A 13,526-nucleotide genomic window follows, 5' to 3' on the forward strand; every position below is an offset into this window, starting at 1 on the left:
GCTGTCCTCACCTCAAATGCCACAGCCATTCTCTGACTTCTCCGAGGTGGGCGTCTGGATTAATGAATCAGCTTGTCAAACTATTTAAGTGAGTTGATCTTGCAAATCTGTCCAGGGTCAGGGCTCATCCGTAAATTGAATCTTACATCCTTTCAATGTAGACAACTGCCTTAAAATGATGCACAGTGTTCATCAGTGACCAGGTAATTAGAACGATTAGCTTACCTCATTGATCAGGAACTGAAGATGCAGCACAGCTGCCCTGCTGTCATGTTGGCAGTAGCAGTCAACTCCAGGACGACCTAGTCTGATTGAACACCAGTCAAGGAATCTGCCATTGATCATTCAGATGTAAAAATGTGGATACACTTTCAGTTTATTTAGAATGTTTTCATTCATTTGTGACCAAGTACTACATTTAATTTGCATCATGTGCCAAAGTAGATGCCAGAGTGGATGCTGGCTATGTAGAGTGCAATTTCAACAGAATGTTAAGGTCATGAATTTGCCAAGCCTTGGAATCTCTACAGATTGGATGGAAATAAACAGAACAGTAAATATGTTAAATGGTGACCTCAGATATTTGCTTAATATAACAAAAGGCTTCTCAATCCCAAAGAATGCATGCCCTCTGCCATGTCAGAAATCCAGAATGCTTTCTGCATCCTAAGCAACCGCATGAACACAAAGTGTGGTCAAATAAAGAACTCAAAATTCAGGAATCAGGCCCGAGTAGCCTCTGGTATTGCAACAATACAATTAGATTCTTTAGGACTGGAAGGCAGCTGGAAGGAACACATTGAAAACCTCCTCAACTAGGAATTTGTTAACTCCATCCCACAGCAGCTTTCCTGCAATTTAAGTTTTGGTTTAAGTTTTATTGTCACATATGCTGAGGTACAGTAAAACACTTAGTTCAGCATGCTATCCAAACCGATCCAATATACCATCCATAAACACAATCAAGTCAAACTTCAAGTACAATAGATAGAACAAAAGAGAAGATAAAGTAAAGACACAATGACCTACAAGTCATTGACAAGGCTGATTCCCAAAGAAAACAAGACCTTATCCCGTCTGAAATTCTAAAGCTCAACAATAAAGAGCATTAGTCAACAAATTACAATCTCGCCATTCATGCCTGGGAAGAGGCTACCAGGGGGTTTCTGAGACACCGTATTTATGACCAACTTAGCCCAACTATGGCAGCTACAGAGGGGTTTCCCTGTTATGTGTCACCAAGAAATCCAATGCTAGTCCTCTTCAACCACTTTCTTCTTGTGACTAAAATTTTAATGCATTAAAAACATAGCACATGACATGATCTTCACTATGCCTCAGCTACATAAATGCAAGAAATATTGACCAGCAGACTTGCCTATTTTCGACCTCACAAAAACTTGATCAACCAGGAGGAACTGTAGAACATTCTCCTCAAATTCAACTGAGCACAAAAACTTGTCTCCATCTTATAGTTGCTACATGACAGCATGCAAGCCAGGATTCTAACAGGTCTACACCACCTCCAGTGAATACCAGTGTCAAAGTGGCATCGATTTTTTTCACCCTATTCCACTGCAATGCTGCACTTCACTCCCATGGGAAAGATATCTTCAGAGCTATCAGAAACTGTGTGCGATTTGGAGGGGAGGCTGCAGGCATATAGGCACCCACCATCATGCCAGACTTCCATAAGGACAGTGCAGTGGTCAATTCTATCAGTGCTATTATGGAAAAAGCATCTACTGCAGCTAGATTGATGAAGACGAGATCAAGTAGGTTTATCCCTAGTGTTACTTCACTCACTATCTATCAAAGATCCACTCAGCGTCTACGTTCTGCAGACTGACTGGACAGTCGTCACACAAACTGAAACTGAAAGATGGGGGGGAGGGGGGGGAATGTTGATTGTGTGAAGGTACTGACACAGTGTAGATGGACATTGGACAACTCAATGGAAATAGCAGCTGGTTCCGAGAAAAAAAACTGTTGCCAGTTCATTGTTGGTTTTTCATTATTGAAGTCAAAATTAACCCTATGCCAATTAACAAAAAAATGTAGTCAACATATAAAACAAGATAGAGGGTGGAGGTAATGTGACCAAACCTTCTCAGATGAAATTCAGCTATAAATTGAAGTCATACATTTGGTCTATTTTTGCTCTCAACATAAATTCTTAAAGGTTCAGAAGTGGAAATATCTCATTCAAACATTTCATGTCATATTTATACTTTCCAAGAAGAAATGCAATGATCTCAGATGCAATAAAGTACAGCTGACAGCGTCATCGCTGTTCCCTCATGTCCTTATGATAGTATAAATTAAAAATTATTGGTATATTTAAAAATGGCAATGCAATTAGAAGTAGAAAGTAATTGTGAAAATCTGTAGCTTAGTTTGTGATTAGTATATCTCCATACTTTCCACATAAGTTTGCACTGCTGTCCGCCTTGTTTTTTGATCATTGTTCACCAAGAGCTCGAGAAACTCAGATGCTGACTGAGCTCCAGCCACTTGCTTTTTACTCAGGATTCCAGCATCTGCAGCCTCTTGCGTCTGCATTGGTGATCAATACTATTTTCAATTTACCTTTAATGTTTGAAAATGTACCTTTAAGGTTGGAACTAGAAATTGAATAGAAAGCTAATCATGTCTACCCTGGTAAGAAACTTTCCCATTTACAAATAAAATGCAGGAAAATTTGCTCCTCATTGTGTAGACAGAAAGAGGAAACTGAAGTACAAAAAGAACAGCCGATGCTGCTTTTCAAATACAAACAAAATAAACAGTGCTGGAGTAACTCAGTGGATCAGGCAGCATCTCTGGAGACATGGATAAGTGACATTTTGGGTCAGGATCCTTCAGTTTGCAATGTCACCTATCCATGTTCTCCAGGGATGCTGTATGACCAACTGAGATACTCCAGCACTTTGTTTTTTTAAATCTAGGTAATTAATTACTCGGTAATTAATTTGGTCCCAAGCCCTTGCACTTACTGACCAAAACTCCAAAAGTATGCCAGCATGCAATCCGTTCCCTCCCCCAATAATAGAAGTTTAATTTTCACCGATCACCAACTTAACAGGACATAATATTTATGAATGGAAATCAATTCTCAAAGGCTCATTCATACCTCACAAGATATTTATATTCCATCCTAGTTTTACAACACAATTGCTGCTCAATTCAACTGATTATTCCAAAACCTAGTTTGTATCGGATGGCATGTTATCTCATACTATTTAATTCATTTCTTCCACAATTATGTAAAATAAGTATTACCTATGCATTATGTCAAAAATGCCACATTTTGAAATTCAGAATGTTTACATAATGAATTTATTAATTTTGGCATTTTCAATTTACCTCACGTGTGTTTTTTCAGAGAATGCCAAGAGGGAAATGTTGATTGAGTTGAAGTGAAGGGAAAATGACAAAACAGTAATTTTATTTTGTTAAAGACAATGGGTCAGGCCTTGTGACAAACTACAACCCTTTCTCCACTTCTGTGCTACCACATTTGGGATTCCCTCACAAACAAGAAAGTACTCAACTTGTGGGATGCTCATCACTGGCGGTTTCTCAATAACAAGGCTATTAGACTCTGTGGAGTCCAGCAGCAGAGAGAGTAAACTTGCAGAAATCTTCAGCATTGAGAATGGGGAAATTGACCACTGATGGAGAGAAGAGGCTGCAAGAGACATATATATGTTTACGGTTCTTGCGTTAAATGTTTTAGTTGTTTTTTGAAATAACTGAAGATAAAGTAAGATAATCAAAATGTTGATAGCTGATAATATTTGATTGTTTCTTAACATCACTGAACATCAAACACATTCAGGAATATTCCTTGTTTTTATTATTTTACGCTAGCCAAGTCAGATCCAAAGTTTATATTAACTGTTTCCACCCACGTGTCAATTAGATTCTTCACAGCTGTAGTGCCTTTCTGACCAAGACAACAATGTTCAATCCACAAAAGGTAACCATGTAAGCAAGTTCTGGTCACGCATGTTTGCATGTTTAACAGTATTTTAATCCTGAATGGAATATTGACAATCCTTAATAAAATATTCAAAAATTAAATGATTGCCTTTTTGTAGCTATAGTCCTTACATTATTGCTGTTATATGGTTGTCTCAGACATATCCTTCCTTAAAGGGCCTGTCCCACGAGCATGCGACTGCATGCGGCAAGCGCTACCAAACCGGAAGCGGGGGCCGCGCGGAGGTCGAGTGATCCCCGTACAGGGCCTGTCCCACCAGCATGCGACTGCATGCGGCGAGCGTGACCAAACCGGAAGCGGGGGCCGGGCGGAGGTCGAGTGATCCCGTACGAGTTGACGTGAAGTTCGAGCGAAGTCCGCGGGAAGTTCGCGCTAAGCGTACGCCGTCAAGACGCTGCTTACGGCGTCGAGACGGTGCCTACAGCCTCAATGTGGCTGCGGGCCGGCAGGCCGTTGTCACGCGGAATTTTTGAACAGTGTCAGTTTTTTGGAGCCCCGCGCGATGTCGGGACCAGCTCCGCACAACTCCATATGGCTCCGGCGATCGAAGTGGGACCGGCCCCGCGAGGCCATACGGCTCAAGCGACCACGTTAGGTCGCGCTTGCCGCATGCAGTCGCATGCCCGTGGTACAGGCTCTTAAGCCATTTGCAATTCTCATGTGGCCTTGCTAAAAGAAAGCCCGATATGCGGCTCAATTGATTTGAAAGCATTAAACAATAGGCTAGGTTGTGCTGCAGAAGGAACCCACTGGCTTTCCGATGTCTCAAACATGCATGGACTCACTATATCTCCAGTAAGTTTAAAATTTTAGATGAGTCTTGAAATTAGACTTCTGGTTGTATTTCAGTTCTGAAGCAAGTAAACACAATCATAACTTATTGCTTTATAAATAAAAATTGTTAACAATTAACACACCTTTTCCTTCTGTCTTAATCTGATTAAATTACGACACATCTATGATGTATTATAATAATCACAATTTTTTTAAGATTTCAGTTAACGTGTGTTGAAAGCAGGCTGGCAGCTGGAGAAGCAGTGAGAAGCTTTCAAATGTATAATCATCAATGATAATTAACCTTCACAGAATTCTGGTTTCTGCGCTGAAGCCAGTGTATGTTTTCATACATGTGTGGCGGGAATTCGCAGGAGACCAGCCAAAAACTAGTCGGACACGAGTTGTGTGCACTAGACGTGTTTATTCTCTCAGAACCAGAGACACCGAACCAGACGGGACGCCGCAAGACGCAGCCCGAACGCGTAGATACAATCCCACGCCCCGGGGGCTGGCTCGGTTCCGAAGAATCTCAGGGAGTCCGGGACGTCGGACGCCCGCGACGGGGAGGTTGAGCCACATGGACTGGCTCGCTCAGGTCCAAGTGGGCCGGTTTCAAACGAGCCACAGACACAGTTTCACGCCGGCCTCCCATGTCTAACCGAAATGTAGTAGGCCGTGCCGCAGCACGCGAAAGGGACCTTCATACGGGCGCTGCAAGGGCGACCTGTGGGAGTCACGACGAAGAAAAACGTACGGGCAGCCCATCAGCAGCAGTGGCACATGGGAAGGGGCCATAACGCGACGTTGGGATGGGAGACAGGGCGCCGACCCTCTCCCGCAAGCGGTTCAGCACCGATGACGAGGGTTCCTGGGACCCATCAGCAGCAGGGACAAACTTCCCGGGGATGGTGAGCGGAGCACCATACTCCGCGGAGGCCGATGACAGATCCTCCTTGGGGGCTGACCGAATCCCCAAACAGGACCCACGGCAATTCGTCCATCCACCCAGGGCCTGTGAGATGAGCCTTCAGGCTGGCCTTCAGACAGCGGTGGAACCTCTCCACCAACCCATTTGACTGGGGATGGTACGCCGTCGTGTGGTGGAGCTGCGTCCCCAACAGGCGGACCACAGTTCAGACGTGAACTGGGAGCCCCGGTCGGACGTGATGTGAAGTGGAACCCCAAAGTGGGCAATCCAGGCTGCACACGACTGCGTTGAAGTGTCCGTGAGCGGGATGACCTCCGGCCACCGCGTAAAACGGTCGACCACTGTAGGTAGGTGTGAAACACCCTGGGACAGAGGCAGCAGCCCCACGATGTCCACGTGTATGTGATCGAACCGCCGGCGTGGGACTGCGAAGTCTTGAACGGGCGCCTGGACGTGTCGATGTACCTTTGATGTCTAGCACGGGATGCACGCCCGGGCCCAGCGAGCGACCTGCTTCCGAAGTCCGTGCCACATAAACCTTGCAGCCACCATAGCGAGCGTGGCTCGGATGGATGGGTGGGCTAGCCCATGGATCACCTCAAAGACGCGACGGCGCAGGCCGCCGGAACGATAGGCCTCGGCTGACCTAGGAACCCTAGGAACCCAACGGCATGTCCTCAAGCACCAAGCCAGAGATCGCGGTGCGGTACGCCGGCATCTCATCGTCTGCCAGCTGAGCCGCCACCAAGGCGGAGTAATCTATTCCCGAGGCTGGTTTAAGCATGGCTGCAATTGCCGGACGGGACAAAGTATCCGCCACAAGGTTGCATTTCCCAGCGATGTGCCAGACGTCCGTTGTATACTCCAAAATGGCCGCCATCTGGCGCTGTTGACGGGCGAACCAAGGGTCCGAAACCTTTGCGAAAGCAAACGTGAGGGGCTAGTGGTCCGTGAAGGTTACGAAGGAACAGCCCTCGAGGGAGTACCGGAAGTGCCGCAGCTCTCAGGTGATGGCTAACGAAGGCGAGAGGCCGCCAATGGCTGTTTACGGACTGTTCCAAAACACCGCCGACCGCAATGTCCGAGGCATCCACAGTAAGGGCTGTGGGGGCGTCGGCCGATGGGTGCACGAGCATAGTCGCCCGAGCTAAGGCCTCCTTCGTCCTTTCAAATGCCGTCATGGCGACTGCGCCCCACTGTATCTCCCGTTGCTTGCCCGTCAGCAACTGGAAAAGCGGCCGCAAAAGTTTGGCAGCCAACGGAACGAATCGGTGGTAAAATGTGACCATCCCTACGAACTCCCGGAGGCCACGTACCATAGCAGGCCGCGGGAACTGGCGGATTGCCTCAACCCTGTCCGGAAGATGCACTGCTCCTGGTAAGGAATGACCCGACCGGCCGTCTGCTGATTAAGGGCGCTTACCATATAGTGATAGCGAGTCTCGTCAGCTGTAATGCCACGGATGTAAAATTGGGATTCAGCCTGTCGAAACCAAACCCCCGGCTGTAAGGTCCAAAATGTAGGTAGCTTTAGGGAGACCGCGTTGAGTCCGGCCTTGTCAGCCTCGTAAGTGGCAGCAGTGGAATGCATTTTGAAAAATTTACCTTCCAGGATTACACTCCTGGGCGCCAGGGGTCACCAATGTGGCGGGGACACACAGGAGTCCAGTCAAAAACTAGTCGGACACGAGTTGTGTGCACGAGACGTGTTTATTCTCTCCAATACAGCTCCCTATTCCTCCTCGGCACGGGCGTTGCCCGGCCTTAAATACCAACTCAGGTACCGACCCCATGACTAGCGCCTCCCACACCAAGACGCCGCCCTCTAGAGCCGATGGTTCGTTGTGCCCTTGGGTTGCTATCAGGTGCTGCTACACATGCACCATAAATAAATCTGTAAATAGAAAAACAGTTTCATTTGCAATACCAAAACTATTATAATACATCACAGATGTGTCTTAATTTAATGGTTTCTGCGCTGAAGCCAGTGTATGTTTTCATACATGCACCATAAATTAATCTGTAAATAGAAAAACAGCTTCATTTGTAATACCAAAACTGTAATCTGATTTTAGTGGGAAGAAAGGTAGTTATTATCTTCTCTGATAAATTACAATAGATGAACAATGACTATAAAGGCCTTTTAAATTACATTACAATCAAGTTAATAATTTTTGTAGGTTCTGTTCACAGATACCTATATTGTGAGTTAGACTGAAGATCGGAAACGAGGGTAATAACCATCATCAAGTTAATTTGGATAACAATTCTCACGTTCTCAATCTGATGTACAACAGAGTAATGTAGGTGATGTAATTGTAACAACAATAAAGCAACTTGACCTTTCAAACAAGCTACCAGCAAAAGTTGGATGAGGTACGAAGGAAAATCAAGCTGCTGCATAGGTAGACAGATACAAGAAACCATCTGACAGTTGATAGATCTGGAGTTCCTTAGACTTGAGCAGCCAGCAGTACCTTGGGCTGAGGACTGTATTGAGGGGAACCATGGTCATTTTGCCAAAGAGAGGGGTTGATTAATCAGAAGCCCCAAGTACTTGGGAAATAGAGCAGGTGAGATCCAAAGCTGGGACAAAACAATCCTGCAGATACAAGTTCAAATTCAAGTGTATTTGTCACATGCACCATAAGGTGCAGTGAAATGTAATGTACCATGCAGCGTTACAATTAAAAAATGACATAATACACAACATAATCCAACACAGACATCCACCAAAGCATTCAGACAATCCTCCTCCCCTGTTCACCCGTGACCCTCCGTAGTCACCGCTACGGTCGGCCCGATGTTCAAGCCCTCTGGTCAGGATGGTCGGAACGTCGACGTCGGGACAGGTCTAGCACACCCGGAGCTCCCAATCGGCCACCTCCTTAACAGAGACCGCGGCTTCCAGATGTTGTAGGCCGCAGGCCGGCAGTCGGAGCTCTTCTCCGGAGACCCCTGGCGAGGGATCGCCCGCTCCACGATGAAAGGTCCGCTCCATGCCTGCCACCAGAAGCTCCACAGACCGAGGCTCCAAGATGTTGTAGGCCGCAGGCCAGCGGTCGGAGTGCTTCTCCGGCGACCACCAGCAAGGGGGTCCGCGATGTTACTCCGGAACTACTCCGCCGCTGAATCTCTGGGTCCGCGATGTTAAAGTCCCGACTGCACCGCCGCTGTAGCTCTGGGCCAGACTCCAGGAAAGCCTGCACTAAACATACTAAAAATAGGTATGTTACAAAACTTACCTTCAGCGGCGCTGCAATTCTGCCACTGGCCGTGTGCGCGATTTTGGCGCGTTTGAGGGGGGGGGGGGGGTTAAAACGGGGTTTTTTCCCGACCTAGTCCTGAATCATATTTGTTGGAGTGCAAGATGTTGCTAAAGAATCGTTCCTACGGCCGTTCTGTGTGTTTTTAAAAAAATTCACCCGACAAGTTAATCGCTGGAATGATTTTAAAATCAGCTTCTGAAGCCGTCAATGCCGAAAACGGGGACGGATTTTATGGAGGACCAGGTAAAAGAAAGTAGTTTATTTTTATGTATAAAAGTGTTTCTTAAGTTGTATTTAAGTTGTATTTAATTCACATTTTAAGTTGCGAAACGGTGATTTTCCCCCCCGAAGAACCGGCAGTGTATTTGCTGCCGATATGGGTGACTAAATTCACCGCAACCTGAACGTTCCGAATGGTCCCATTCCAGAAAATCCCACTCGCAAGCTGATTTAAATGGCCATTATTTACAGGTATCAAACATTAAATTCCTTCCATTTGGCCTATAAACCCATGACAATGAGATTTAAAAATTATGTTATATTCTGAATTCTTTGTGAATGTTATTTGGACACTTAGGCTATTTAAAAATGTTAATCTATTCTTAAGAAATGGATAGATGTTTAGATCTAGTAATTGAATGTTGTAATTAGCTACAATTAGGTAACTAACCAATTATATGCTTTAATTTCAAGTCATCTAAGTAAGATTGTTTCATATTTGATTCAGAATGCTTCAATCTACAATAACTGATCATTTCTTTCAGTTCTCTTAAATTCGATCACAGCTTTTGTGTTAAGTCAATGAAAAAGCAATAGGGAACAAGATGCCAATTTCCGAGTATGAAAATGGCCATACCTTTTTTAATACTGAAGATATGAAAGTGAATTAGGTGTCAAATTAAACTTCTTTTTATGCTTTATCTGATGGGATAAATTAAAGACTTGATTTTTTAAATCTCAAACTTTTGTAACATTGCTACTAAAAAAAAGTCGAAACAACGAACCCGCTGCAGACGAGGCAGCCGACTCGCAGCGCCACCGCTCGCAGCGCCACCGCAACCAGGCTTCAGACACCTATTTGCATCATTTAAGTCTTAATGCCTGCATTGGATGTCGGAAAGGATTCCTTTAGTTTCTCTTAATTTTATAAGTAAACATCCAGCATAAATATGCATATGCGTTTTAGACAATAGACAATATGTGCAGGAGTAGGCCATTCGGCCCTTCGAGCCAGCACCGCCATTCAATGTGATCATGGCTGATCATCCCCAATCAGTACCCTGTCCCTGCCTTCTCCCCATATCCCCTGATTCCACTACCTTTAAGAGCTCTATCTAGCTCTCTCTTGAAAGCATCCAGAGAACCCGCCTTCACCGCCCTCTGAGGCAGAGAATTCCACAGACTCACCACTCTCTGTGGGGAAAAAGTGTTTCCTTGTCTCCGTTCTAAATGGCTTCCCCTTATTCTTAAACTGTGGCCCCTTGTTCTAGACACCCCCAACATCAGGAACATTTTTCCTGCCTCTAGTGTGTCCAAACCCTTAACAATCTTATATGTTTCAATGAGATACCCTCTCATCCTTCTAAACTCCAGAGTGTACAAGCCCAGCTGCTCCATTCTCTCAGCATATGACAGTCCCGCCATCCCGGGAATTAACCATGTTTCTTATTTTGGGGACCTGGGGTCTAATAACTGTAAGGTATGCACTGTGCAATGCAAGGGTCAAAACAATGAATTATACTAAATATCTTTATTCAATTCTGACAAGTTTTCAGTTACATTAATGTACTTCCTAAATTCTCAAATGAAAATGGTCTGGTTTTTTTTTAGTTCTTTAGATTGACTCAAAATGTTCCAGATTTGTTTGCCAAGTACTATGACACAAGAATCACCATTGCAATTTCAAATACACAGCAGCAAATCTGCCAAGTGTTGTACGCTTGCAAACCATTCATTATGTAGGTTCCTATGAATATTTTACTGAATAATGTTCCTCCTTCAAAAAGCCTCCTTTTAAATATTATCTCATATTTATGGCATGTTTATAGGATGGTACGTAATACCTGCCACAATTGGCCAAACCACAATCAGTGCATTTGGTACAGCTCTCATTTTTGCTCCTTGCCGTTCATGGGAGATGAACTTGAATATATTAGGCAGACAAATGGCTGAGCTCTCCAAATCATTGATACATTAAGCCCTTCTATGTAAATAACACACTTTTCCAGGGCCAATCTCAGCTGCAAGCAGAATCCCGTGCTTTTTAAGCGAAACCACCTTCTTTAAACCTCTCCCATCATCTCCACATTCTGATAAGGCCCCTAAATGTCAGGTCACACTGCTGCACCAATGTTAGATCCTCCATCCATTACTTCATGACATTTGGTCCTTGAGTAACAAGAAAAGGGAGAGATGGGAAGAGAGAACTGCAAGAAAGTGATCCTTAACATGTCTCTTCCTTCTTTCTCTTCTGCTCCCAACTCCCTTCTCCAATCCCTCCACTCTCACTCTCTTCTCCTCCATGCCCTCCCAAACACAGGGCAGATCTACACACTTGGCTCCTCATTCTTCCCAAGGTTCCAAGGTTATTTATTGGTCACATACACCAGAGGTCACATACATCACTGAAATGCTTATTGCCAATGCAGCACATAAAAAAAGAACACAAACGTAACAATAATAAAGAGATTTAAACATAAAAAACATCCTCCCACAATGGTTCCCATTATGAGGGAAGGCACAAAGTCCAGTCCCCATCTCATGTCCACCCATAGTCGGGCCTATTATGGCCTCCACAGTCGCCTTTACGGAGGCCTGATGTTCCAGGCCCTTCCGCCGGGTGATGGTGTTCCAGCGTCGGGAGAATCCTCTCAGCGGCATGGGACACCTGGAACGGCCGCTTCCTTACCGGAGACCACGGCTTCCGAAGCCGGCAGGCCGCGCTGGATGGAGCGCCACCACTGGCGATCTCGACGAGAGATCCCAGGCTCCCGATGTAAAGTTCAGCGCCGCCGCCCGCGGCTGGCCGCTCCACAGACCCGCAGCTCTGCGATGTTTTTCTCGGCGGTCTCAGCTCACTGGAGCTCCAGCGCGGCGACCCGGGCAAGGCATCGCCCGCTCTGCTCCGCGATAGCGCTCTAGCGCTGTGCCGCCGCCGAAGCCGAGGTTCTGGCCAGTTCCGACAGGAAACGCCGCCCCAGGCCCGCGAGGACAGGTCGAAGATGCTGCCCGGAGAAAAACCGCCTCTCCGACCAGGTAGGTACCCTGAAAAGTAGTTTCCCCCTTCCCCCTCCACATAAAAAAGACTAGAACTCAAAAATCAAAACACTAAACTCACTAAAAATTAAAAAAAGAGTGAAAAAACGGACAGCTGCAGGCTGAGCAGCCATACCATACAGGACGGCGCCCCCAAGCATTATTCAAGTCAGAATATGTATTATTTGCAAGCTTTCGGATGAATTTAATCAAGCTAAATGACAGCAGTCCATGAGGCAAAGAAAATCATGGGTACATAACATTGGTGAATTTATGGAATGTAGAGTTCAGAATGTTTGAAGGCTGGTGGAGCTGAAAGAACAAGTGGCAATTCACTGTGAAATTTGAATATAATGATAATGTTAAAAGATCTAACCATATATTAAGGCAAAAACATTTCTGTTAAATCATTTAAAATTAAGAACATAAATGTTTTATTAGCTCTGGATCAATCAGAAAGTGACTACTTCCATTTTCAACAGTGATTTTAATTGGATAATTGAACACAATTTAAAAAATATCATTCAACATTATGAAAACTAATAGTCAGCATTTTATTTTGCTCTACCGACCGTACTTAGTCTCTTTCTCTCACCCTCTTTTCCATGCCCTCCCAAACACACAAGTATGATTGCACTCATGTGTGAAGTATAGTCTGTCTGCATGGTACAAAGAGTTTTTCACTGTTACATGCGACAATAACAAACCAATACCAACAAAGATTAGTCCTTATCTTGCACCACCTGAACCTTTGCCTCTGATGAAACCCAATGATCTATCCTTGTACTCTCCCATTCCTCTATTGTATCTTTATTGTGGAGCAACATCGTCCAGTTAATGGGAAGGCTGAAGCCATTACCTTCACCACCCAAGTTAAGCTGTTGGTGAGCCAAAGCAATTTTGCCCTCAACATGGCAACCATCTGAAATGAACTGGACTATTCACAATCCGTGCCTTCGTGGCCTCTGTGATTAACTATGCTGACCTATTCCGTATCTTCATTCGCCATAAATATCATTCAAAACTTTGCTGTCACTGGCAATATTTGCACCAACTCTTATCATCAATCAATCAATCTGTACTTACTGACTGTAATGGTTCCTAGTTAACCAGTTCCTTGATTTTGAGATTCATATTCATTTCAAATCACTCATGTCATTTTCCCTATATATTCCTATTATTGCCTCTATCCCCAAGGTATTTTTCCCCAATCCCCATATCTAAAGCCAAACGCTTAATTAAATTGCTCTAGTATTGACAGCTATTTCTTCAGCTGTCAAGGTCCCGAACT

The 13,526-nt window shown here is 44.9% G+C and overlaps 1 protein-coding gene across 3 annotated transcripts in view; it reads right to left on the reverse strand.

Annotated features, from left to right (window-relative positions):
* The window catches only part of stxbp5l (syntaxin binding protein 5 like), a 221,755-nt gene that overhangs the window by 153,170 nt on the left and 55,059 nt on the right, over positions 1-13,526 (reverse strand). For all 3 annotated transcript variants that reach the window (XM_033033427.1, XM_033033425.1, XM_033033426.1), the window contains exon 3: positions 226-307. In XM_033033427.1, the coding sequence (XP_032889318.1) occupies positions 226-307 (82 nt within the window). The remainder of the gene's footprint in view (positions 1-225; positions 308-13,526) is intronic.

This window comes from Amblyraja radiata, chromosome 14 (genome assembly GCF_010909765.2).
Source record: "Amblyraja radiata isolate CabotCenter1 chromosome 14, sAmbRad1.1.pri, whole genome shotgun sequence".
Classification (NCBI taxonomy): Eukaryota; Metazoa; Chordata; class Chondrichthyes; order Rajiformes; family Rajidae; genus Amblyraja; species Amblyraja radiata.